This window comes from Photinus pyralis, unplaced genomic scaffold, assembly GCF_008802855.1.
Source record: "Photinus pyralis isolate 1611_PpyrPB1 unplaced genomic scaffold, Ppyr1.3 Ppyr1.4_LG8, whole genome shotgun sequence".
NCBI classification, from domain to species: Eukaryota; Metazoa; Arthropoda; class Insecta; order Coleoptera; family Lampyridae; genus Photinus; species Photinus pyralis.
Genome location: NW_022170819.1, coordinates 21,348,228 through 21,374,916, shown reverse-complemented (window position 1 = coordinate 21,374,916; position 26,689 = coordinate 21,348,228). Strand labels below are relative to the sequence as shown.

The 26,689-nt window shown below is 38.2% G+C and overlaps 3 protein-coding genes and 1 long non-coding RNA gene across 7 annotated transcripts in view; 2 read left to right on the top strand and 2 right to left on the bottom strand.

Annotated features, from left to right (window-relative positions):
- The first annotated feature begins 2,717 nt into the window (after positions 1 to 2,717).
- On the top strand, positions 2,718 to 5,586 carry LOC116179041 (venom carboxylesterase-6-like). Of its 2 annotated transcripts, XM_031498744.1 has the most exons (11): positions 2,718 to 3,031; positions 3,606 to 3,731; positions 3,780 to 3,939; positions 3,985 to 4,004; positions 4,068 to 4,170; positions 4,210 to 4,400; positions 4,450 to 4,618; positions 4,669 to 4,847; positions 4,898 to 5,045; positions 5,093 to 5,225; positions 5,274 to 5,586. In XM_031498744.1, exons 1-11 carry the CDS (start codon positions 2,843 to 2,845, stop codon positions 5,446 to 5,448), a joined length of 1,593 nt encoding a protein of 530 aa, XP_031354604.1. In that variant the 5' UTR covers positions 2,718 to 2,842; the 3' UTR covers positions 5,449 to 5,586. The 2 variants fall into 2 exon arrangements, with proteins under 2 accessions (XP_031354604.1, XP_031354602.1); XM_031498742.1 differs by having other exon boundaries at positions 2,720 to 3,031; positions 3,985 to 4,170.
- A 7,548-nt stretch (positions 5,587 to 13,134) lies between these two features.
- LOC116179591 overlaps positions 13,135 to 26,689 on the top strand; it is a 37,832-nt gene continuing 24,277 nt past the window's right edge. Inside the window, exons 1-3 of the long non-coding RNA XR_004147002.1 lie at positions 13,135 to 13,222; positions 13,284 to 13,378; positions 13,776 to 13,800. This is a non-coding gene — a long non-coding RNA (uncharacterized LOC116179591). The remainder of the gene's footprint in view (positions 13,223 to 13,283; positions 13,379 to 13,775; positions 13,801 to 26,689) is intronic.
- On the bottom strand, positions 14,673 to 16,159 carry LOC116179590. Of its 2 annotated transcripts, XM_031499388.1 has the most exons (5): positions 15,655 to 16,159; positions 15,533 to 15,611; positions 15,362 to 15,475; positions 15,248 to 15,310; positions 14,673 to 15,193 (listed from the first exon to the last, which is right to left on the bottom strand). In XM_031499388.1, exons 1-5 carry the CDS (start codon positions 15,850 to 15,852, stop codon positions 14,847 to 14,849), a joined length of 801 nt encoding a protein of 266 aa, XP_031355248.1. In that variant the 5' UTR covers positions 15,853 to 16,159; the 3' UTR covers positions 14,673 to 14,846. The 2 variants fall into 2 exon arrangements, with proteins under 2 accessions (XP_031355248.1, XP_031355247.1); XM_031499387.1 differs by having other exon boundaries at positions 14,676 to 15,193; positions 15,362 to 15,611.
- LOC116179588 (centrosomal protein of 131 kDa) lies at positions 17,896 to 22,518 on the bottom strand. 2 transcript variants are annotated; one of them, XM_031499385.1, is made up of 12 exons: positions 22,402 to 22,518; positions 22,236 to 22,352; positions 22,071 to 22,191; positions 20,978 to 22,027; positions 20,777 to 20,930; positions 20,607 to 20,732; positions 20,118 to 20,559; positions 19,683 to 20,072; positions 18,588 to 18,832; positions 18,371 to 18,542; positions 18,184 to 18,326; positions 17,896 to 18,132 (listed from the first exon to the last, which is right to left on the bottom strand). In XM_031499385.1, exons 1-12 carry the CDS (start codon positions 22,444 to 22,446, stop codon positions 18,000 to 18,002), a joined length of 3,138 nt encoding a protein of 1,045 aa, XP_031355245.1. In that variant the 5' UTR covers positions 22,447 to 22,518; the 3' UTR covers positions 17,896 to 17,999. The 2 variants fall into 2 exon arrangements, with proteins under 2 accessions (XP_031355245.1, XP_031355246.1); XM_031499386.1 differs by having other exon boundaries at positions 18,193 to 18,326.

The window sequence follows — 26,689 nt, the reverse complement described above, 5'->3', positions numbered from 1 at the left end:
CCAAAATTTCTCGGGAAAAACACTTTTTCTTATTAATTTTGGTGCGTAGAATCCAAAACAATTCGTACTTTTTCGATCAGACTTCTCAATCAAAAGTTATAGACTAGAAACCAAATTCGAAAAAAATTCAAAGGGCTGTAACTTTTGAACTAGTAGCCCAATCTTGGAACTGTTTGAAATTATGGATTCTACAGGCCACATTCTATAAGAAAATGTTTTTCCCGGGTCGATCTGAGACAATTTTTTCTTCGGGGCCCAAAAGAAGGCAGTGTATAACCTTCCTTTTTTACTAAAAATCGACTGCACCAAAATTTCTCGGGAAAACATTTTTCTTATTAATTTGGGTGCATAGAATCCAAAACAATTCGTACTTTTTCGATCGGACTTCTCAATCAAAAGTTATAGACTAGAAACCAATTTCGAAACAAAATTCAAAGGGCTGTAACTTTTGAACTAGTAGCCCTATCTTGGAACTGTTTGAAATTATGGATTCTACAGGTCACATTCTATAAGAAAATTTTTTTCCGGGTAGATCTGGGACAATTTTTTTTGAGGGCCTCAAAAGAAGGAAGTGAACAACCATCCTTTTTTACCAAAAATCGACTGCACCAAAATTTCTCGGGAAAACACTTTTTCTTATTAATTTTGGTGCGTAGAATCCAAAACAATTCGTACTTTTTCGATCGGACTGCTCAATCAAAAGCAGGATCAAAAGTTATAGACTACAAACCAATTTCGAAAGAAAATTCAAAGGGCTGTAACTTTTGAACTAGTAGCCCAATATTAGAACTGTTTGAAATTATGGATTCTACAGGCCACTTTCTATAAGAAAAATCTTTTTTCCGGATCGATCTGAGACAATTTTTTTTTCGGGGCTCAAAAAGGCAGTGTATAACCTTCCTTTTTTACCAAAAATCGACTACACCAAAATTTCTCGGGAAAACACTTTTTCTTATTAATTTGGGTGCGTAGAATCCAAAACAATTCGTACTTTTTCAATCGGACTCCTCAATCAAAAGCAGGATCAAAAGTTATAGACTACAAACCAATTTCGAAAGAAAATTCAAAGGGCTGTAACTTTTGAACTAGTAGCCCAATCTTGGAACTGTTTGAAATTATGGATTCTACAGGCCACATTCTATAAGAAAATTTTTTTCCGGTCGATCGGAGACAATTTTTTTTTCGGGGCTTCAAAAAAAGCTTTTTTTACCAAAATCGACTACACCAAAATTTCTCGGGAAAACACTTTTTCTTATTAATTTTGGTGCGTAGAATCCAAAACAATTCGTACTTTTTCGATCGGACTGCTCAATCAAAAGCAGGATCAAAAGTTATAGACTAGAAACCAATTTCGAAAGAAAATTGAAAGGGCTGTAACTTTTGAACTATTAGCCCAATCTTGGAACTGTTTGAAGTTATGGATTCTACAGGCCACATTCTATAAGAAAAAAATTTTTCCGGGTTGATCTGAGACAATTTGTTTTTCTGGGCTCAAATCCACAGGGTCTACAGACATAATTGTCTAGATCACAACACTTAATTACTCCTAAAGCTTTTAAAATATGCAGATCCTAGTGATTTTACAGGGCGTTCTGCATCTACAGAACCTACAGAATATGTATGATTTACATGAACCAAGGTATTTACAGAACTTGAATGGCGAAACAGATCTTATAGAATCGTCAGAAACTATCGAATCAACAGTATCAAAAGCACGTGCAGTATCTACATTCTACGGAATACAAGTACCTACTGCACAATTCGCAGAATTTACAGGACCTATAGAATGTAAAAACCAGCAGAGTGTACAAAGGTGCACAGGATCTACAGGAGCAACGGAATGCAGGAATCTATAAAATCTCTAGGATCTATCCGATCAAGCACCATTTCGTTTGTAAAAGTTATCAGCGACTAACACGCTTACAAGGAGTGGGTAAGGACCTTTAAAGTGATTATGATTCCATTTGTACTTGAAATTAAGTTGGGGGTGCCGAGGGATGAAGGGGTGGGACAACTACTATGAAAACCTAAGAATGAAACAGATTAGGCTATCAAACAAAATGTCATCAATCTCGAAAGGCACCAACTTAATCTATACCATACTTTAGATAACCTCACAGAAGAAAAATGATGTTTTGACGTCTTATATAGTTTATCATCAGCAACCAGGAACCCACTGAACTTGATTCAGAGCGCTTTACCATAACGAGCAATTCGATTCTTGGTTTTAAATTTTCCACTTAAAATGGTCAAAATACCTTTAGTCATTACTATTTGCCAATTTACAATTATTCGGTTATGTACAGTCATTGACAAAAGTAATGATCGCCGAATAGGTGAATCCTGCAGCATGTGCCGCATATTGTGCAGCTTGGAAATGCGAACCAATAAATTAAGTTATCTCCTCGTTGAAGAGACCGACTCAGCCCAATGTGATAGGCACTGCTGTAGAGTTTACCTACTAGGTAACGTTCTTTACTTTTGTCAATGACCGTACATACACTATTTTTGTTACAAGTTATGGGAATTTTTTGCGTATCTACTGATAGTTGCTGTGTAAATAAAGCAAAAAAAAACCCAGTAAGTAAATAAACAGTAACTCAGACAACGGAAGAAAACAATCACAAGGTGCTTGATAAAACACAAGTGGGTTGGAAAATTTTAGATCAACAGTAATTCATAGGTCGGAGCACTCGCTGCTTATTAATTAATTGGGAATTACCGGCAGCTGCGTTGATGACAGTGTCACGGGGAAATTCCTACTATATAATCTGTTAGTACTTAGGTACTTGCAAATCCATTTAATCGTGTTTATTCCACGAACAGTCAAATAACGACCAATATGCAGCTCTGGTTTTGTGTTTGTTTGATTTATTCTATAAGCGGATATGCTAGTGCAGAAAATCCGAGAGTTACCACATCCCTTGGTGATGTTGAGGGTGGTATAATTAAAAGCCTTTTAGGAAAGTCGATATACTCCTTCCGGGGTATAAGATATGCGCAGGCGCCAACGGGAGATCTAAGGTTTCAGGTAAATAAATTTAATATTTTTTGCGATTTGACACCCGGTACCCTACAAACAACTCGCTCAAATTTAAAAAATAAACCATAGACGTATAGGAAATTAAGAGCCCTTTCCGATGATGTATCACTCGATCCAACGTTCAATTTAAAATTATTGAAGGGGTGGCAACTCTGCTTAGGGGATTGACAGCAGGGGTGTAAATTTTGGAGTAAAAGATGCCCCCCTTGATGTTGTGCATTCTTCTTTTTTCTGAGATAGACAAAGAGAACAATAATGGAAATTTGCTGGAGCCCAGAAATACCTTAAGCCTCAAAAGGAAAAAAGTTTTCTTCTTCTTCCTGAGCTTTAACCCAGTTAGTCCATTTATAACCCGGGGCCACTTCTCCAGCCATCTTTCATCTCATTCGCGCTTTCTCCTTTAGAGCACCTTTCCCACCTTGGTCGCTTTTATGAGAAACACCATTAACGTCTTTCCTTCTCTTACTCCAAGGTTTCAAACGGTTCCATAGTTGCAGACGAAAAGTACAGAAAAAAAGCCTACTTTTGGAAAATAAACTAAACACGATATTTCTTATTCCAGCCTCCAGTTCCGGTGGAAAAATGGACTGGCGTCTACAACGCGACCGTCGATGGCCCAATGTGTCCACAACCAATTCTAAGGCCGATTTCCGAAGACTGCCTATCCTTAAGCGTCTACACCACTGAAGTAAGTATCACTTCGTGGTTTTCCTAAAACCCAACTTATGCCCTACAGTTACCTACAAAACGTCACAACCCCAAACGACCGGTACTGTTCTTCATCCATCCGGGTGGTTTTTACAGTATGACCTCCGCGAGTAACTGGGCCGGACCGCAATACTTTATAGATCAAGACGTGGTCATGGTCGTTATCAATTATAGATTAGGGTCTTTAGGTGAGTATGAAAATTGGGTCGCATTGGAGTTAGGGGGTGTTTTAGGCTATATGAGTACTGGAGATAAATGGGCGCCTGGAAATAATGGCATGAAAGACCAGGTGATCGCGTTGAAGTGGGTGAAGAAAAACATCGCGGCGTTCGGTGGTGATCCCAATTTGGTGACGATCGTCGGGTACAGCGCGGGCGGCATCAGCGTCACCGCCCACTTACTGTCATCAATGTCTAGAGGTTGATACCACAAGAGTGAAGCAAGTAATCTTCGTTTAGGTCTGTTTCACAGAGCCATAGCAATGAGCGACACAGTCTTTGGACAGTGGCCAATTGGGAATCACCAGCTCAATCTCGCGCAGAAGCAGGCTCGATTACTCGGCTGCCCTGATGACACATCCGAGAAGATTGTCACATGCTTGAAGACCAAAAGTGCGGAGGAACTAGGAGAATCTCTGCGAGGATTTGCGGTACGTCACACCCAGAGGTGGCACACCAAAGTAATCGATAAAATTGTAGGAGTATGGCTTTGATCCAGTTTTACTGTGGACACCGGTTGTTGAGCCGGATTTCGGACAAGAACGATTTCTTACTGAGCACCCACTGAGAAGCGTTCTTAGAGGGGACTTTGCCAAAGTGCCTATAATTGCAGGTATAACGGATCAAGAATTTTCGTATATTGCGGCAGGTAAGCAGAATCACTTTGGATGATACCTTGGGCAAACAAGAAATATTTAGAGGTGTTTGCCAACCCGAAACTATTAGAAGAGATGGACAAAGACTTCGACAGGGTCGCCCCTATCGCATTCGTCTATGAAAGAAATACAACCAGATCTCTATCCATTAGCTCTGAACTGAGGAGGGCTTTCTTGGGGAATGGTCCTCTAACCGACTCTGACCGAACAGGCCTAGGACATGTAAGTAATACGCCAATAAGAGCGCTGTTCTCTACTTTAACTTGAAACAGTTATACGCCGATGGATTAGTGGGATTTGGAGTGCATAGAGGAGTGAAGCTACTCTCCGCAAAAAACACCGAGTGCACTTACTATTACAAGTTCAGCTATCAAGGAAGATACAGTCACGTTAAGTTGCCTAATTCCACCGTACCTTACGGTAATAATTATCTACTTTCTTGAACTTTTACTTATGAGTGATTGTAGGAGTTGTTCACCATGACGATCTAATCTACTTATTCTACATATCGCAGTTATTTCCCAAATTTAATGTAACCGACCCCGAGTACACAATGGTCAGGAAACTAACGACGATGTGGACCAATTTTGCGATCACTGGGTAAGTGGTGACGAAATATCGACACCTTCGCTTAGCAGATCATTTCAGCAATCCTACTCCTCATCATCATAGCGAACCGCTGGGTAATGCTCATTCGATTCCGTATACTCCAGGGAAGAGGAAGTACATGGATATTGGAAATGAATTGAGCATGAAGCAGAATTTGTATGAGGAACGTTACTCTGTGTGGGACAAATTGTTCCCATTGAATGCTTATCAGTAGCTAGTTGATCTGACTAGCCGAAGTCGCTTGTAGGGTATATACAGCGTGTATCATTAATAATTATACAATTGTTTGCATTATTCTCTTACTTTTAATGTTAAGGACTCCACATACATAAAAAACAAGTATAAATGCTTTTGTTTGGATATTTCTTCCTGACGTTCCAATCGCCCTTTGTGAGTACCCTCTTCAGACAATCCGTTCTGGAGATATAAGGGAATATATCCGATCACGATAAGGGGCCGAGGAGGAAGACACTATGGTTGGTAGATATTGATTCCTTTCATTACAGTATCATTTTCAATTAAAAGGATTTCTTAGTCTTATACTCTAAACGGAGTGCCATATTTACTGGGTTCGAATAAGCTACTTGAAACTCTCTATTATTCTTGAAGCTCCAATCGGGACCCTAAAATTATTGATATCAAAATTTCTCTCAAATCCATTTTAAAATTGAGCACTAGTTGGCCTACTAGTTAGGAGGTAAATTCTGAAAGGGTTACATTTTTTTAGGGGTTAACGCATTCTTACTTTAGGACATTTCCTAAGAACTCTAGAATCCAATAATGATTTAAAGATTTAACCCCAAGACATTTTTAGATTTTGCAATTTTTAATCCAAATGGCATCTGGGTCGTGTAACGGTAGGTCTAAAATCTGCAGTTTTTTTCGAAATTTCGTTGAAAAGTTCGAGGGCCGCCTTTCCAGATAATTGTTTAGTACTTAGTGGCATTGTAAGAATAAATAAACAAGTATTCGGTGGAATGGAAGATTGTCCTTGCTTCGCCGTCTAATTTCTGTGGAGCATTGTTTTATTGATGGATTCGGGATGTCCGGAGACTAGACATCGGGGATTTGTATCATGTTTAGTTATCTCGATTAGATTACAACTTCGAATTAAGCATGAGATCATTCCTTGGATCGCCAGAAGACGGGTCAGTGCCAAGGGACGGCCTCTTTTTGCTGTGCTTTCGTGGGGATGGTAATTCCAATTGGCGCGTTAAAAAAACATAGTTGAGCTTTTACCATCAGTCGCGTTGAAAGGAGCGGTAATTCAATAAGAAGGAATTAGTAGAAAAATATTCTTGAGACAGACGGTTCTGAACCACCGGCAATTCAGATTATTTGGTTTTTTCGCGCTGCGTTGCGAGCAACGAAAATGATCTCATAATTAATTAGAGGAAGGTTCTAGAAAAGTTTTCGATCGGGAAATACCAAGGAATAACCACGTAGTTTTGTCCCAAAGAGACCCAGTGGTGGTTACTGGTATTTTGGTTTCGTTGAAACGTAAAGTTTGACAACGCGAGTTCTGTTAGTTACAATAAAAAGAGAAAAAAAATTCTAAAGTGAATTCGTCAGTTTAATCCAAGCAGAAAAAATATGGATTATCGCAAATTTAAGAGGAACTAAGAGTTAACGCCGAATAAAACGCTGTCCTTAGGGAGATTAAATCAACCGTACGCGGTCAAGGACAAACTAGTTAAGCGCGCCAGTATATTTTTGTTACACTGAAAAGAGTTAGGGTTCAGTTCCGGTGAATCCGTAAATTTATCCCCCAAATTTGGCTTAAAAAACTTGCGCTTGTTAAGAAATTAAATATCAAAGAACCTTCCAAACTTGCAAAAAACTGTTGGAGGCACCTCGTTGCCATAATAAAAAATATTGTGTTGACCAGCTTGTATCAAGATCGCTCTCAGTGAATGGCTCAATTTTTTTTGTGGTGCATTCGGAAATCATAAGCCTCACAAACCTGTTGGACTTTTAAATTTGTTTCACCCAAAATAATGTCGCACATCTCAAGACTCATAATTGGGTTTTCATCAACAGTATCAATTTCTTCAGCAAACTGCCTAAAATCTGTGAATGAAATCATAAAATTTAGAAAGTTGCTCCATTATTATTTTGTAAACAAAAACTTGATTTGCCCAACAAAAATTGTTTTCTGATGCTATTTTGGTTTTATATCACTTTTTTTGAACATGTAGCATTGAATAATAAAATTTATTATTCAATGCATGTAGCTTTATCAGAAATTGAAAGTATAGTCTCCAATAATAAATGAAATATATACTCTTGCACACGCAGAATCAATCACACTGTATACTTATACCAACCCTGTTGTTCGCCATTTAGGTTGACTTGATGCAGCAGTTTTGCCACTACTCATAATAATTTTTACAAAAAACTACATAAGCTAAAATTAACACTTCACTCATCACAATAGGTAAAACACGAGTGCAAGCAATACACCGGAAAGCGGCCGCAGGCGACCTCTTCGGTCGGTTCAATGCGACTTGAGGAGAGGAGTTTATTCAAGAGTTGACAGTACAATCACTATAATAGTGCCATTATTACTAAACTTCCATAATTCCTTTAATTACCGGAAAGTATTGTAGTGGTACCAGTGAATATCATTCATTTCACGCATACAAATACTTATTTGCCAAGGATTATGAAAGAAAATACTAAAAGGTACAATTGTACCGATGGCGAGTGTTAACCTTTTTAAATTATGCCGTAAGGTACTTGGTTCGTTCAAATTTCAATCAAGAGAATATGAAATTTAGTGCCTCCATTATTATGATGTGCTGTATATGATTATTAGGGTCTATAACAAAAGAATGTAAAATGGAATTCACTCACTTCCTGTTTCACCGGAAATGGTCCAGGTTTTGAATTTTTAAATAGAACACTCTGTATATTTGTGGACATTAACTTGACTTCTTTGAGCCACTTTTAATATTGCATCTAGGTGGCCATGATTGGACACTAATCTTAGGTGATCTCAGAAAATTACAATCGCAAAGATTTAGTGGCTAATACGAGAGACAGAAATAAAACAGTTTGGCAAAATGACATTTTCGTGTCTAACTAGTATTTTCATATTGACAAGCATGACCGAAAAAAGGATTTTTTAACGCAACTAACGATGTTAATTTAGACTCAGATATCCAAAAATTAAAAAATATGCAGGATGTTCCATCTACAAATTCAAAACCTGGATCATTTCCGGTGAAACGGAAAGTGGATAGAAAGAGAAAAATATACGAAAGCTCTCCTCTTCACGTACCATTGATCTGTACCGAATTTCATTTTGATACATGTAACTATGGTTTGTCAAATAGATTCGTTGACACCCAGTATATCTAAACTTGTGTTTAATTTTATGCAAGCAAGCAATTTTCAGAAAATCAAAGCTTAAAGTCAGAGAAATTAGGAAAGGATAAGTTTTCCAGTAGCTAAGCATTAAGCAAGTCACAGTAAAAAGTCGAAAGTCATTTTAAATTCTTGAACAGAAAGTGATCTAATTTTAAAATAACCAAAATATTTGATTCAAATCGATAAGTGAATCTTTGAAACGTAATTAAATGCACGAACAGAAATAAAATGTGACAAGCGGCACTGGTTTTTCCAGACGTCCACCTTCTTATTGCAGATAAGGTGATAGCGGCGAAATTGGCCTTTACGCCGTACGCATTATCGCTTAATGCGTAACTAATACGAATACAAATCCTAAATACCATATTAAATTTATTCGGCCATTCGTACGTTAACCTTTGAGTTTAGTGCATCGTTCGTCCCTCAATAGCGAATTGTACCTGAAGGGTGAGTTTTTAATTGTTAATACTTAAAGGGATACAGTGATTTAACACAATAACAAGAATCATACCTATCTACTGACGGCAAGTTACATCAAATTAATTCGCAAAATTTAATTGCAAGCTTTTCGTAGCAGATTTGATTCATTTTATGTAACATGGTAAACAATCTGCGGGATTGTACAGAACTTGGACTTTTTACGGTGTGATGCAAAGACCTCATAAAGGTAACCAATGATTATACATTTAGGCTAAAAGTCACTCAATACTTCCTTCTTTTTTGAATAACATTTCCAACTTCAGGTAAAACGCCCTATTATGTTGCAATTAGTCATCACCAGGAAACGTAACTGGAGACTTTAAGCCTTTTACTCATGACATATAACAGTTCAAGGGTGTGCATAGACATCAAATTCAACCCTTAACCATTTTGATTCCACGTACATTTTCCTGAAAATCCTGAGATGGTACGTTTTCAATATTCTTGGTTTGGTTCACGCCCTGGCAAATTTTTCAAAATGCATCGATTCGCATGAAAATTTGGGATTAGGTTAAACTTACCTTCCACTTCAAAATCTATATTATGCCGATGGGCGCTCTTCATTTTTTAGGGGTGAAAACTACCCCTTTTTGCCAAAGCCATAAAACTGCATATTAAAGCCTACGGTGAGTAAAATTTGGCTCAGATGAGTTGAGTAAATCATTGTTAGAGGCTTTGGAACATTCTTTCGGAATATTTCCACCCTTAAAAATTAACCCTTACTGCGGTTTAATAAAAAAAAAGTGTTTACCCTCAAAGAGTGAATAATTTATTATTGACGACAGTTGTTCAGTGTGCATTTCGGACAAAGTATGGTGTTCGACCTCCAGATAGATGGGGTATCAAACTTCATTTCCTGGACTACAATGCGTCTAGTAACATCCTTAAAATAAACCTAAACAATTAACTAATCAACCCTAGTCCTTTTAAAATTCCGTATCTTTCAAAAAATTAACCTATTACAAACATTACATCCATCTTGCTCTTTTAATACGTATGCTCAAAGTTTTTACCAGAAGCCTGTACGTACATGGACACCCAACCCCTACTCGTTTTGCAATTATGTGTTTTCCTTTAATGAAAATCTATTCCCACACAGCACATCAAGTTTTATTACAACTGTCGATTTACAGGCCGCAACACTTTATACATTTTGAAATAGACTTTTTTGACAGCTTTGCGTTGAATCGACTACACCATTTATCAACAAAAATGCAGTGTAGTTTGCAAAACTCGTGACATGAAAATTGTGTACCAACGAATACCCAGTTCAAAGAATACCCAAGATTTCCTAAAGACTACCCGAGAATCAAGGTTGGTAATATATCAACCTTGCCCGAGAATACCCAAAAACTTCCAAACAATTCCCAGATTTTTCAAGAATTGCTAGACATACTACCTAAAATTGGTGTAAAGCATACAAAAGGCACCGTGAAATTAATAATTGATGACTTTCGACCGAGATGGTGACGGTGATGGTTTTTACTCTGGTGTGGTACTACGCTCCAGAACCGCCTATCATAGCCCCGGGTTTTTAATTTTAGATAGTAAGTTAACCCTACGGACGAGAAGGCGGCAATCGAACTTGATTTCCCCATTTTGTAGTCTGGTGCTCTAATCACCAGGCCACTCCGTCAGTACAATTAAAAAAAATTGTTTAGTCACAATATGGAAAAACGTTTTTGTTACTTCCACATACTTCCGCATGTGCGATTCTTCCCAAAAGCTTTTCAGCTCTTCCTTTTATATTGAAGAATATGTGTACAAAATTTGGTTGGAATAGAAAAGTGAGAGAAAAATCTTTATTTCCATGTAACACAAAAAGAGCAAAAAAATAAGTATCGAAACAGAAACAGAAAATTTTGACGTGTCACATGGCAAGTTTAGCGGTTTAGCCCGAAATGAGAGTACAGATAGACAGACCGACCGTTCGACGTCATCGAGACTTGACGAGACCAAGTCTCGTCTCGACGTCATCACTAGTTTGCAAATCATATTCCGACAGATAGCGTTACAAAATATCGTTAATGAGATTTCCTTGAGAATTCCTATAATGTAATCGAAAATCCTAGAACGCCCAAGATTTCTTGGAGACTATCTAAGAATTCCTAAAGAATTCCTCAGAATACCCAATGAATTCCTCCGAATTCCTGATTCACGTACAAAAGATTTCCCAATGTAACGACCCCTCGGAACAACCATTATAAATGTTCGCTTGCCTACCACTTCTTCATTAAGAATGATAAGTAATAAATACCATATTTCGCACTAGGTGCGTTGATTAGTGTCGCGTTTGTGCTGGTGTATGCTGTACAAAGTTTGGTAACAAAACACAGTTTGGAAATTATCCAGTTTCTAATGTTTACTAAGTTCGCACACTTTATCGGCTCATATCTATGTTACTCGTTATTTTGGCTGGTTTGTAACAATTTTGCAGCAAAATAAACTGTCTGTTGAACCACACTTTGTCAGTTTCTTCCTCAACCTTTTCATCACAAAGGCTATATTTTACTGGATTTTTATGAAATTATGAGTACTACTTTGTTTTAATTATGGTGTTTTCCTAAATATACAGCAAATTCCATTGATACCTACAACACAATTTTTCATTTCAAAATTTAAGCTGTATCTACCTTAATCATTAAAAATTGTTTTTTTCTGAAAAGTATCGATTAAAGATATGTTCATGTTCACGAAATATTGCAAATAATTTTGTTTAACTGAAGTGGGGGTGGGGGGTTACTTACCGCGTTGATTTCATTAGACATAAATCTTAAACACAAGCACTGTGCAATTCGATGAAACACCCGTAATGGTCGTCGATAGATCGTTTACAATTTTGTCTTGCTGTCATATGTCCGTCTGTCCGTGTGAATGATAACTGTTTAAAAACGTCTGATCGCTTTGAAGATTGATACACATGTTCTTAAGGATGCAAGAAAGGTCGTTATTGTTTTTCAGATGCGTAAATTATCGGGTGAAAAAGTTACAGGCCAAAAGCGGATCTCGAGGATCGTTCGTTATTGGATTATTAGCAATATTTCATGAACATGAACATATATTCAATCAATACCTTTCCGAAAAAAACAGCTTAAATTTTGAAATGAAAAAGTGTCTTGTAGGTATCAATGAAAATTGCTGTATATTTAGGAAACCCCATAATTAAAACAAAGTAGTACTCATAATTTCATAAAAAATCCAGATATTTTTATTCTATAAAAGTTTTAAATTAAACATTTTCTCCTAAAGTTAAAGTTAATAGTTGGCAATTTGCTAAACTCCACTTTCCACCCTTTTCAAACCCCGGGATTTCACCCGCGGAAAAATTCAGCTATTTTAATTATTTTTTCACAATTTCTAATCATTTCACCTGCATGAAAAACCCGTTTTTTGCCGGTAACTAATTGTTTTTGAAAATAAATTATTTTAGCGAGCCATTTAGCTTGGACTAAAGGCACATTTAAATAATTTGTGTATATATCACAAGGCGGATATTGCCCATAAAAATTTAGATAATCGGCAACTTAGAACTGATACGTAATCACAAGATAAGGGTCGTAATTATTTGTATTTGTACGAACCGAATTAACATCCTAAATCAGAAAAATGTAAAAGTGAATGGAATTTAATCAATTTTAATTCAACAGATTCAATTACTTATTTTGGAATTCGCATTTATTCGAATGCGGTCAAACTAAAGCGTCAAGTTTTAATTTTCAAATTTAAAAAATGGAGATAAAAGGCCCCTGTATAAGCGTTCCTAGGTACGCATCCTCTAGTCGTTTGCAAATTATGTACTTTTCGTTAAACATCTTGCTGATCCACCTTAAGGAGTGTCATTTTAGTTAGTGTCTTTTCCCTGAAATTTTAATGGTAGGTTTTCCTAACAAAAGTGAATAGGAGTGGAGTCTGCTTTGAGGCAAATGCATCGATCTTCCTATGCGTTCATTTACTAATATGCAAAAGTTAGTTTATTGGTTTCAAGGAAAGCCGAATGATTGAGTTGCTTGGTACGATTGCCTTCTAATCATACCGGTTGTTTGCAGCGCGCCCGTAGACTCGATCAGTACGCGAACTTCATCTACTGGTGAGGATTAGATCGAAGCTCACCCTCGATCACTCCCAAATGATCCAAAGTGAGCAGCCTCTCGCATTAGATCGTCTAAACTTTAGTTAGTAAATGCGTTTTCATTTCAGCTCGCGAAGATGCACAAAAGACCTAGGGCATTGTGGTTGTCCTTCCTGTCGTTGGCGGAACTCCCTAGGCGAGTACGAACTAATAAGGCTAAATGGTAAATTTTCATTTTTTTTAGCGGATATCTACCTAGCTGTAAACTTATTAATCACCGTAAAGTATAACATAAATAAAATTTGCTGTGGCTAGCACGGATACCACCCGCACACCTAAAAACTATTCAGTTATTCCTTTTATGTCTAAGAATATGTGTACCAAATTTGGTTCCAATCGGTTCAGCCGTTTATTCGGAAATGAAAGTACAGGAAGACAGACCGACATAATCGAGATTTTGTTTGACGAATTCCTGGTGCTTCAAAACTTGTCTTTCTTTAAAATTAAAAATGGGGGTCATTTTTGACCCCAATGCAATACCTCCCTTACTAACGTGCGGGTGGTAAAAACCGACACCTACCCAACTTTAAAATTTATAACATATAACTTTTTTGTTTCAGATTCCAGAAGGGTAGCCTTTTCAAGGTATGATCTTTATTTTTTTTTCTATTTTCTACAAACGGAACTTATATACTGAATAATATACGGGGTGTTCTGTTTAAAAAAAATGCATCTTTCGTATGCTACGCCTTAATGAGCAACCCTGTATAATTAAAATTGTTACTATCTAATAGACTTTTTGAACATTATCCATCGGTCCTCTAAATGGGGTTGAGTGATATCAAAGATTAAAAAAATCGGATCTCAATCGGAGATCCGATTTTTTTAATTTTTGATATCTAATAGACATTGAAGAACCCCAAAACTTTTGTATAAAATATATTTCAATATCGAGTACCTATATTTTCGCCGATAATCGACCGTTTCCAGACTGATCAGCAACCCTGTATATATATAATAATAATAATAAAACAAAAATCCAATAAAAAATAGTGTACAATTCCCTCTATCCGTGACTAGTGATTTTGTATGGAAAGCTTGTGGCTAATTATAGCAGTCTATGTACTGTATGGTCTAAGGTAGAGCCCCTTGTAATATTTTTAATAACAAATGAACTGCTTTTTGCGCATTTTTTGGTTGTTAAGTTTCACAAAGCCGCCCCGAAAGGGATATTCTCTCATACGCTCATAAAACATCTTAAAATTTAAACCGTTAGAGAATATTAAAATCTTTACTGTCACTTAGAGTACTCTTGGAGTCTTCCCAATGCTTTTGGTCACATTTCAAATTATTGAAGACTTTTCCACTATAGTCGTATAACCTATTAGGACTCTAAAAGCCCAATTGCTATGGTGTTAAAAATATCTTGACACACGTGTTGAATGAGTCAATGCCTTTGAAAACCTAATATTCCTGAAAATCCTGGAAGACTCACGAAAGCACTTAAGGATTCGCTCTTAGAGAGAAGAGTGGAAGACTATCGGGAGCTCTTTGAAAGTCTCTAAAAGATCTTCAAACCGTCTTGTAACAAAAACGTTATTTTGTCACCAACTTCAGTGAAGAAAGGTGGTTTTCTTCTCGTTTCGTTGTTAGTCCCAATACATGCTTTGTAAAATTAAACAAAAACTTTATTATTTACAAAACTCGTCAAATCCCTCACACTTCCCAAACACCTTATAGTATTCCAACTTGAGTTTGGCGCGCTTTAGCGCTAACCCTTGTTCGCACACATCCGACAATTTTTTTATTGCATTTGCCATGTCCCTAATGGCCGTTGCCTTAGTTTCGACAAACGGCAAGTGAGTTTTTTGACTCGTATCGGTAGGCTCCGAGCAAATCGTCTGGACCGTCTGTAAAATCTCTAACGGAATCATTTCCGGCTCTGCGGGGATTTCCAGTCGACTGTGTTCACTCGCAGTTTCTACAATAGGCACATCTTCGACGTGCTTCAACTCGATGACCTCGCCAGAAAAAGGATCTTTAAAAAAATCACATTTAAGTATCTGACATGGAGAATTCAGCAGCGGTCTACCATCGCTAATGGAAGCACAAGTATAGTCTTCATCAGTGGGCAAAGATTCGACTTTAATTCCGTCTAAAATTGAAATTCAACATGCACAAAGTGTTTGGATTTCGCACTACTTACCTATCGCAAGTTCTTCCATATGCTCTATGTCTTCAACTCCATTCGCTTTCTGCTGAATTCCCGCAAGATTCGCTAAAGCATCTCCCGAGCACTTACTGCGATTGGGGCGTGCGTCTAAGTTAGAAATCAGAATCAGTAACTTTTCTTCTAAGTCCGTCAGTTGTTTATTACATGAGAATTCGGAACCGTTCAACTTTAGCTGAATCGCTTTACTTTTCCTCTTCGTGTTCACTTTCCACTCGTTAAAAATCTAAACAGTTAAATTAAACGTTAATCTTATTACGTGTACGTACCTTTCTCCATTGGAAGGCATTCTTCGGCGGGCCATTTCCCTTAGGATTTTCCAGTGCGGCAAACTGTTGCCACAGTCCATCCACTTTATGAGCGAAATTTTGCTTCATCTTGCCCCTTAATAAAATTCGGTTTCTTTCTACGAATTTAATTAGGTCCTCGTATTGAGACCGCGTGGTCTTCTTCAACCTTTTAGCCATTTCGTACGTAATAATCGTTTGTCAAATCGCGTTTACCTGTCAAGATGCAGTACCGAACTCTTTTTAACCGATGTCGCTCCGCATAATGCTATCCTTGTTCTAGGCGGCCATTATTTCGCCCATTATAACGTTATTGTGATAACATATACGGAATAACATGTACGTTAAAAATGAAAGACACTTTTGGACACTGAGCTACCGTTATCTTGTACGTATCGGTGATAACATAATTACAAATCACGTTAAGTCAACAGTTACGTTGTTATTACATGTCTTGTTTACGACGTGATGTTACACAAACATGTAGTTTGAAGCAAACGTTAGTACTTGTAGTTAGCGTACAGATGGAGCACTATGTAGCTAAGAGATCCGTTATAGATATCGATCTCGTACAGTTTGCGTTATAGTCATATAACATTAGATGGCGCATGCATTCAATAAAATATATAAGAATTTGAATATATTATTACTCTCACCGCACTCATTGAATAAACTTAATTTTTTATTCAATGCTGCACTGTAGGACCTAGAGGTATGTACTTTTGAATGTAAAATTATGACGCGTTCTGTATCGCTGGTCTGAGACGAAATTAGTCCAGCTTTCGCTGTATAAATGGACTCAAGACGAAACAAAATCTTGAGGTGTCAGTCGTTAACTTATTACCGATAGATTCAACTGGCTCTTCAAAAGGGTTGTTTGAATCGTTCGGAAGATTCCTTCAAGACTCCTGCAAGCGTTCCCCAACCTTTTCTCATGACGCCTTCATCATTCTAGTAAATTTCCTTTTTCTCCCCCTCTATTCCTTTATATCGCTCCACACATTGATCTCTCCTTGGCGATTTTCATGTTTCCTTCACGTCTTCTTCACATAAACACCTGTCCAGCTAGCTCAAGCATGTACTAACAAAATAGAAAATTCTGACTATGAAATTTCTCAAGGCACGTTCGGTATCTGCTATTTTGAAAAATCTCAATATGGATTTAACATTTGAGAAACTCACTCCCATAATTCCAAAGGATTACTTCACAAATTTGTAATTAACACCTTACATATGTAACTCTGGGTACGCATAGAAAAGTTATCAAGAGAGTTCTTATCTAGGTCGGAATTTGGCCACGATTAATAGCAAATCTAATCATTTACAGATGAAACAAATGTATTCGACATAAATTAATCAATAAAGCTGAAATCAAAATGGGCACTCAGGGCCAGACGACTAACACCACGCACATGCGTTCCATGGAAACAAGTTAAAATTAACAGAACATTCTAATTACCTTAGAGTTAATAATATACTTAATATCCGGTCAACTGCGATACTTTTTAAACAGAATAGACGAAGTGATATTGCTCTGACACTTTACTTCTTTACTTTTGCCTTATTCTTGATTTAAAGGACACTAATTTTGATGTAATTATAGACGTAATAGTGGTTTTTTTGGTGGCAGAAAACTTGAAGACTTCATAGAAAGGCTTCATATAGGCGATAACTGCTCGACAGACATACACTTGGACTACACGTCTGCTCACTCGCACTATGACATTCACTTTTAAAACGACTCTTTTAAACACGCATCTTTCTTCCACAACAAATTATGAACAACAAGATTCGCTTATTTAAAGACGTTTTTCCTTTTCCTCACATCCTCTACTCCTTCCGTGAATCAAAATTAAAGCGCGGCTTTGAATAACTGAACACCTGTGTTTTCTTCGAAGAAAAAACATCTGCTTATCTTGAAATTAGTTAGCGGTACGCAGCGATAACTAACTCTTATCGCACTAACCGGAGATAAAGCAATTGTTTCTAAATGTCCCTAAATTTTTAACACGTAAATTAAATTTACAATTACAAATCAAAACAAGGTAATTATTTAAACAAAACCAAACATCAAATAAATCTGAAACAAAATAACATAGACCTCGTATTTAAGTTTCCTGTTAAACATGTTATCGGATTTGGTCGTCAGTTACCAAGGATATTTTAATTTTTATGCGCAAAAGGGGGCAAGGGAATTAGTTTATCATTCATTGACCGATGAAGTCTTGTGCACAAGTTTACTATAAAATCTAACCTAAAGGGCGTATAAAGTCATATAAAAATAGAAAAAAATCAGTAGGCTCTTATCTCTATCATTATTCTTAAGACTACTTCATAAGATACTCTTTTCTTTGCTGCTCGAGCATACTTTCTAAATAGGCGCACTTCTCTTGCAGAGCGATGTGGTCGCGACTTAACTCTGAAATTGTCTCGTCTTTCCTTGCAACTGCAACTTTCACCCTTCAAAAATAAAACGTTTGTCGAAATTACCAAATGTATTTCAAATTTAACCTTGCGTACACTTTCTGTAACTCCCTCTCCTTGTCGGATTTCACTTCCTGCAATTCCTTTTCCAAGCCCCTCACTTCCTGTTTCATTTCATCTTTAATTATTTCCTTCACGTGTTCTCTTTCGCCGGATAATTTGGCTGTTAACTGAAAAGATTGGATTAGATGGATTTAAAAGTCCGGAGACTTACTTCTTTCAAGTCTAGTAGCTGTAGTTCCAATTGTTTGGAGCTGGTTTTCATGGTGAGTATCTGCTCGTCAGCTTCTGCTAGTTTCAGCTTGTTTTCGGAATACTTTCCGTTGATGTCCCGCTCCGACTGTTCTAGATCTCTAATTTCCTTCTCGTACTTTTCTTTCAGTCGCCTACGCACAAAGATTACACCGAGAAAGTGGTGGGAGTTCTCAAACCTGATCCTGTTCTCCAAGCTCTCCTCCAACTGCTGCTTATTTTCGGATGCTTCCAACTCCAGACGTTCGATCACAGAGTCGATCTCCTTGTCGCGCTCTTTGCGACACTTCTCGCGAATTTGCGCCTCCTTCTCGCCCAATTGGAGCGCGACCTGCTTTTTGTAATTGTTGCGGAACGTCTCCATTTCCATCTCGGTTTTCTCTTTCAGCAAATTTAACTCGATGTTGTGCTTTCTCATCACCGTCTAATAAAAAAATGGTCAGGCTGTTGGTAATTGTACCGGGCGACCCAATAAGACTGTTCCTCGGCCGTATCTCGGGAACCGTTAGTCGTATGACTTAGTTCTAAAAGTTCTAAAAATTACCACCAGAGGGCGTAACTGCCATCTTAAATTTTAAAATTGCATTTTCTTTAAATTTCGCATAATAAACTAAACATTATTTTTTCACATTTTTAAAGAGAACCAGATTATCTATCATTTTCGTAAAAACAAAAACTCAGTTAGGTATTTCAAAAACAAAGAATGGCGTGGGGCGTTCAATTGTTTTTGCAATAACCTGCTTTAACTTCTTAACCGGAGAGCATTCCTCGGGCAACAAGAATCAACAAAAATAATTATAGTTAATTTAATTGAATCCTTCTCCGCCAGGGGGCTAGTTTTGACAGTATGATCCAAAATCATAAAAAAATCAAAAAATCAAATGGAATGATATGACTTTTTCTTTATGAAAAAGTAGCCAAATGACACCCAGAGAGGCCAGTGAAAACCGTTTTTCAAAATCTCGTTCCTAACTTCAAGTATTGGGAAAATGAGATTAATTAATTAATAAAAATGCGTTATGCTTTTGTTCTCTTTAAAAATGTGAAAACATTTTTTTGAGTTTATTATGCGAAATTTAAAGAAAATGCAATTTTACAATTTAAGATGGTAGTTACGCCCTCTGGTAGTCATTTTTAGAACTTGAAAATATTTTCCAGTGATTCTTCATGACCGATTTACCCAATAATTTTTTTCACCCCTAAGTCATACGACTCACGGTTCCCGAGATATGGCCAAGGAGCAGTCTTATTGGGTCACCCGGTACAAGGCCTACCTGAAGTTTGTCTTCAAATTCGCTCTGGGCCTGCTTAACCGCGCGCTCCTTCTCTGCAATCGCGGCGTTCTCGCGATCCTCGCATTCGGAAACGCGTTTCGCGTGGTCCCCCAAAAGTCGGCGGCGCTGCTCCTGAAATCCCTGCTCTTCGGCTTCCACCATGTGCTCGTACCTTTGCCTCAGCGCCTCCCGCTCTTGAGCAAGCGCCTTTTCCCTTTCAGTAACGAGCTGATCGCGCAACGCCTCACAGTGCTGCTGCAGTTTCCTGGCCGAGCGCAGCTCCATGTCCTCGATCTCGCGTTTGTGCAGCATGCGCAAATCCATCAGCTCCTGTTGGTGGCGCGCGTTCATTTTATCAAGCTCAGGCTCGAGCCCCTTCACCGTCATCTCCTGCGATGTAAGCCAATGACAGTCGAAACAATCAAAAGGGCTTACCTTGATTTTTTGTGTTTTGGAATCAATCCACCGATCCCTGCGCATCTTCTCACCAGCCGTGTGCATCTCCTTTAGCTTTTGCAGTTCAACCCTGTGTTTATGCTCGGCCGCCTTTAAGTTGGAATTGTACCGGTCTTCGAGAACCTTCATCTCTTGAACGAGTCCCTCGCACTGCTGATTCAAGGTCTTCTTATCGGTGATGAGCTGATCGATAAACTTCTGGTGCCTCTTAACCGCATTTTCATAGTCTTCCTTCTGCAACCTCAACTTTTGGCGCACAGTTTCGCTCGCCTCCCTCGACATCTTCGCCACTTGCTCGCGCAAGCTCGACAGCTCCTTTTGAAGAAGTGCAACCGACGATGACTTTTCCTTGAGACGTAAGCTTAACTGGATGACGTAGTTGGATAATTCCAAATCGGAATGTTCGAGAAGCTCTTCTAATCTGAAACAGGTCAATGGGCGCTGGGAAACAATGCGGGATGTTGTTACCTCGGAATGGTATCCAAGTGTAGGCCGTTGTTCAGCAACTGAGAGGCAGTGGCGAACCGCTCCTTGGCGCAAGATAGGCTTTTGCTGCAGTTTTTATCTACCTCGTCCAAGAAATGGAAGATATCGCTGGAAGTACACCGTTAAAAATGCCTGAAGGTGTAGATACCTACTTTAAGTTTGTGGAAGAACTAATCGAAGACCTAGAAGGTTGCTCTTCGTCCCTTTGTGGATGACCTGGATCAGTGTCAACGTCCTGCTTGGCGTGTTTCTGGTTTTCCGAAAGCTGCTCGCTAACCATTTTTTTCATGGCCTCCATTGTGGTTTCTGAAAGTAATCAATGCGCCACGAGCTGAGAATGTGGGTAAACGTACGTGATCTCTTGTCCTCTTCCTCTAACGTTTGTAAAATCTCGACAATATCATCGTAAGTGCTGCCATCATCCGCATCGCTGACGTCGACCTCTGCCAGTCGTGTACCTTTGCACACCTCCTGCAGCTCATCGACCCTATCCAAGCAGGCTGAATATGTCGGTTTAGCTCCCTCATCGCGGGCCATCCATGATTCAACGTCGGTCGGGGGCTTCCTCGAGCAGTCGGCCGACCTTATCGGTGTTGGTACAAATTTCGCCGCGTTATTAAGACTCTCGTCACTGTCGGAGCTTGATGGCTTCTTCCGCGATCTTCGGGATGTGAGCTTTATGTTCTCCTTGATAAAGTTTTTGGGACAGGGTTTCATTTTACGCTTTTCGTACATGGAGAAGTCGACGTTTTCAAAGTTGACTCGTTTTGCACCGGTTACTTTCGGCTCGAAATTTGAGATATCGTTCAACTGCGTCGTGTGCGCAACATCCGATTCACTATCGCCTTGCGTTGCTTGGCTCTGCTTCAGATGCTGTATGGATAAGTCTGTATTGACTTCGGATGCCTGGACTTCGTCATGGGTCTTTCTTTCGTCAAACCATTTGACTTCATCCAAAGTGCTGGTGCTGCTTTGACTATGGTCAACGGGTAGGTAACCTACCATATTATCGGTAATTAACTCAAAGTTTTGCGTATCGTGAAACGATTTTCTTGAGCTAGGCGACGTTTGGGGCTTTTTTGGAATGGGCGGTTTCGTTTTTAGACCGGGACGTAGAGCCATCGCTTTGATTCGTTCTTCATATTCGTTGACTGGACTGGGAGATTTGGCAGCTCTCTTCTCCACGAGCTCGGTTTTAGTTACACTTTCGGCGGAGCTGTTCGTGTCCGAGTCGGCCGAAGGGGTGTCATTTTCGTAAGGCCGCACGGCGCGCTTGGTCAATTTTGGAGGACACCTACGCGCGTGCTTGCCCTTCCGACTCTGCTTCGTCCGTTTCCCATTTCTCCACGAGTACAACGTTTCTGACAGTAAATCGTCAAGAAGTGCGGATGAAGGTAGCATCTCTATAATCCGGATGGTAGGTTAGAATTGCAAAACGTCACTTACCCTCAGCACTGTCCACGCTTCCATCCGTATAAATGGTTTCGTACGCCGAATGTTGGAAGCGGGGAGGGTTGTCGGCGGACCAAGGCCTTCTGGTGGAGTTTTTGCAATCGTCAAATTCATTCTGCAATTTCATGTTAGTAGATTTTTGGGCGGCGTCTTACCTACGCGACCCAAATTGAGTAATGGAATTGCGGAAAACGGCCTGGAAATATCTCTCCCCAATAAAGCACAGCGAGAGCTAGCCTTTCCCTGATCTCCAAACGGTCTCATCTTAAGTTGTATCTGCCGAGTCAGAGCGTTATGTTAAGCCACAGGAAATAGCGTCACCAACCTGACAACCATCAAGCCTTAAATTATCTTCATTGCTAACTTCCATTAAGAAACATAAGGTACGCACGTAAATGTATAAAAACAAAGCTTTGCTAAAATGACATTGATGGATCGATATTTGAATATAAACATGGGGTTGCCATGGACTTTGCGGGAAGTGCGTGCGATAGGGGAGCAGTAAATTCGCCATGCAGTTTGAAATTCTAACCGATCGATGCGGAGGGTATGGACGATTACGCACTAGATGGAACAGGTGGTTCAATTCAACATTTGTGGAGTCAAAAATTGCAGCCCTTACGTATAGATGAATAATTCCTCTTCAATTGTCACTTTTCGTAATTTTCTGATGAGATGGATAAGAACTGCACTTACCTTGAAATAAGAAATTGAGGAAAAGAGAACGCCGTTAGAAAACACTCTGTTCGAATCCGTGGCCTGATTTGAAAGACTCATAGTGTATAATTTACGTTTGGTACCGCAACCTACTTCATTACTGGCATAATACAATTATGTGAATTACTATTACGCGACCACCCCAAATTGTACTTACATTCCCCATTACTTTTGCCAAAGGAGAACGACTACAATAAAAAATAATTAATTTTTACAAAAATGGAGAATGCATGTTTTGGATGTTTTGTTTAAGGAACGATACCTGTACGATTATTGCTCAACCACCCCTAAATTGGACCAGATTGTAAATATTCTTGACGTTATTAATTAATGGATGGTATATGTAGATTAACTGCCAATTAAATACGTGAATAATTGTCCCACCATCCCTAAATTTCACTTGTACCCTTTCATTACTTTTTCCTAAAGGAAACGGGACCGATAAAGGGATCAACAACTTAAGAAAGCGTGTATCACTGTAACTATCGGATGATATATCTAGATGAAGCGTTACTTAAATATTTGAATGCCTCACTACCCCTAAATCAGCCCTTCATTACTTTTACCTAAGTAGAACGACTACAACAACTAGGAATGTGTGTGTCTTCAGATATTAAGTGTCCATTGTAATGGGCTAGTTACATTTACAGGGGTTTAAAAATCCACTAGTATGTAATAAATGGAATCTCTACGAAACTGAGAGAACTCCCAATATAACAATTGATTTATAATTTACCCACGGCTAGCTCAGTAATAAAAATTTATAGCCCTTACCTTGCGGAAGTTTAGCCTCTTATTTCTTTCTAAGATCTGAAATTCAACGACTAATTTGATAAGTTTATCTCATGTTCTTCTCCTTTCGTAGATAAGAGTCGCGTTTATCGCTAAAAGTTAATTAATTTTGAAAGTAGATGTGGTGGTAGGTGTTGTACTTTAGACATGAATCGCGGGTACGTTAATAAATATTTTTTTACGTAGTGGAAGATGGTACAAGGGAGGAAAATGTTTTAAAAAGAAGAAGAATTTCGTAAATCGAGGTTGACTTCTAATTTTTAATGAAAAATTGAGCCTTATGCAATTTTGTTTCTGTTCGCTATAAAGCGGTACATGTGTAAATCATCGTAAGCTTACCAAAATATAAATTCAAAAAATTACTTAAAAAAAAATCGTGTAACGTTCTATTTAAATTTGATGTTGTTACATCGACTAGGTATTTAATTTGTAAACCCGTAAAGTTAAGATGTCAGTTATTTCTGTAGTACATTTGCTATTACCTTAGTTCTTTAGTTTGTCGCTAGAGACCATCCGTGATACTGATAACTATCCCTTCTTCTGTAATTTGGTCTTGCATAATGTATTTCTTTTCCCGCAAAGACGATCTGGCCTTCACAGTGTTTACGTGCAATTTTTTTTCGATCCGCCATTTCTTTTTACTTGACTTATGTCATTTAAACGACCTTCGTAGCTCAGAGCCGATCTTCGTAGCTCAGTTGAGTTTACCTTGGTACTTTGGCTACAAGGGTTCTGGGTCCGAATCCCAGGCAAGGCATGGCTGTATGTGATTGTATAGTGGGTTGAGTGGGTAGCTAATTAGCTAATTCTCCGCCCACTATAAAAATAAAGACAATAAAGAAATTTAAACATTTACATTTCAGATCTAGATATGGGGCATTAAGGAAATTGACTAAATTCGAGAAATGCCCCCTAGCGGCCAAACCATTAAAGATAGATTACTCTGTTTACGCCAACGATCTTCTCTTTAAAATTGAGCTCTAGACACCTAGGCCCATTTTTTTCTATTTCTTAAAATAAAGTGCGTTTCCATAAGAAAGTGTCCAATTTGGACCACCCTGTATATAAAAAAATGGCGTTGCGCTACTCACACTCAGTCTTCGGCAACTATTAATTTAACACGAAAAAGTACAGGTGACCAAACACATGTGAAAGTCTATTATCGCGCAAGCAAAACCGAAACGAAGAAATGTTAATTAGATGACCCCTTTCTCGTATTGCTTACTCACCGGCCGGCAGCGGCCACGAGACAAGGGAGTAACATATTGCTGTGTAAATTACGTTATGTGAACGTTTTTATTTGTTTTTAGCACCAATAGTATGAAGGGTCATCCCGTATGTTACCAATTTTAATGTTTATTTAGACATTAAATACGGTAGTGATTTGAATTCAGCGCAAATTTCGTCATATTGTATAAAACTGAATTTAATGTGGATGTTGTCTTGCACTGAAATTTATTAGATATTATATTTAAATAATTGGTTTGATAATTGTTAATTTTGTTGTTTAATTTAAAAGTAAAGATTAAGGACTTCTGGAAAGATTGCGTAAGTGGTTTGTAAAAGTTCATATCTGGTCGTTTGCGGTAAACAGTTTTGTTAGGCTGCACATGTGGTTCTGATAAGAAGATGCGGGTATTTTATGAAGATGTCTGAATTTCTCGGCGTAAGTGGGGACGCCTCCTGACGAAGCTGGTGCTATTCAAGTAATTCAATTGTAATTGGTGGTTTATGTGAAAATTTATAAAGGAGATTGTTTTTTTGGTGGAAGTGGTGGTTCCTTTAAATACAGGAGACAATGTTTAAACGAGGTTTTTTTTATTTGGTGACGGTTGGAGCGCGTGATTTTTGTTACGCGGTTATTTTGGGCAGTCAGCCTTATTGGTTTAGTCGGAGATGCAATTAATCGTTAAGTAATCGTATTGTGGGATTTAAGTTATAACGTTGTAAAGTGAGTTAGTTAACGTCAACGTTTGTTAAACGTGTTTAAAGCGTTTTGTCCGTTAACGGAAAAAGTAGTCGTTCATAGTGAAGAAGCCTTTCGACAAAGTTTGTTATTCATCAAAAGGAAAAGTGTTCTATGGTCCGAAATTCTACCAAATTTTGTTTTAAAAAAAATTCAAGATCCAGTTTATTAAAAAAGAAGAGAAGTTCTTGCGAGTGTTTGTCATTTCTAAGTGCGCTTAAATATCGCAAAATTTTTACGACCAGATTTATTTATTTTTGTTATTGTTTTCAATTAATTAACTGAGTATTGAATCGAACCCAAAGTCCGACCCAGATAGTTTTCATTTCAGATTTTTTTTATTCGTACCCAAGAACTATAATTGTCGGGAGTTGATTGATGCCACTGTGTCTTTCAAAATAACAAAATTTAAAGTCAACGTTAGGATATTTCTTCGGAAGTGTACTTCAAAAAATTACAAAACTCTAAATTTAAAGGTTGTTTTGTATGAGCTAGCTGGTGTTTTGTGGGTGGCTTAGTGACCGACGGAAGAAACAACCGGCCCGTGTGGCGCAGTTCAGTTAAAGCTGAACTGTGGTGCTAAGGGTCCCTGGTTCGAATCCTGGTTCGGGCATGGATATTTATAAATGTATAGTGGGTTGGGTTGGTAGAGCAGCTTTGGCTGAAACCCCGCTCATTCAAAATTAAAGGCAAAATAAAATAAATAAAATATAAATTAAAAAAAACAATTAGTCGAATCGTACAGAGCAATATCCCACTGATAATACACTATCATATGAATGCATACATCCATACTAAATAAAATAATATAAGGACATAACCACCTGTGCGATATAACAAACAATCATGATTTAGTAACGGTACTCATAACAAAAGTGCGTAATTACAGTGATAGTATTAGCCCTTTGATGGCGACTCCCTTGAACTTCTTTGTCAACGTAAAACACATGCTGCCGATCGAATCGACTTAACGTTTACTTTTATCACGACGTAAAGAAAATTCTTTCAACACTTTTGATTTCTTCTACACAATTTTACAATTGAACAAGACTGACAGTCTTTTCAAATACGATCAAATACCGACAACACACCAAAACAAACGGCCACGTTTCAACGTTCACCACCGAAAAACCCACGA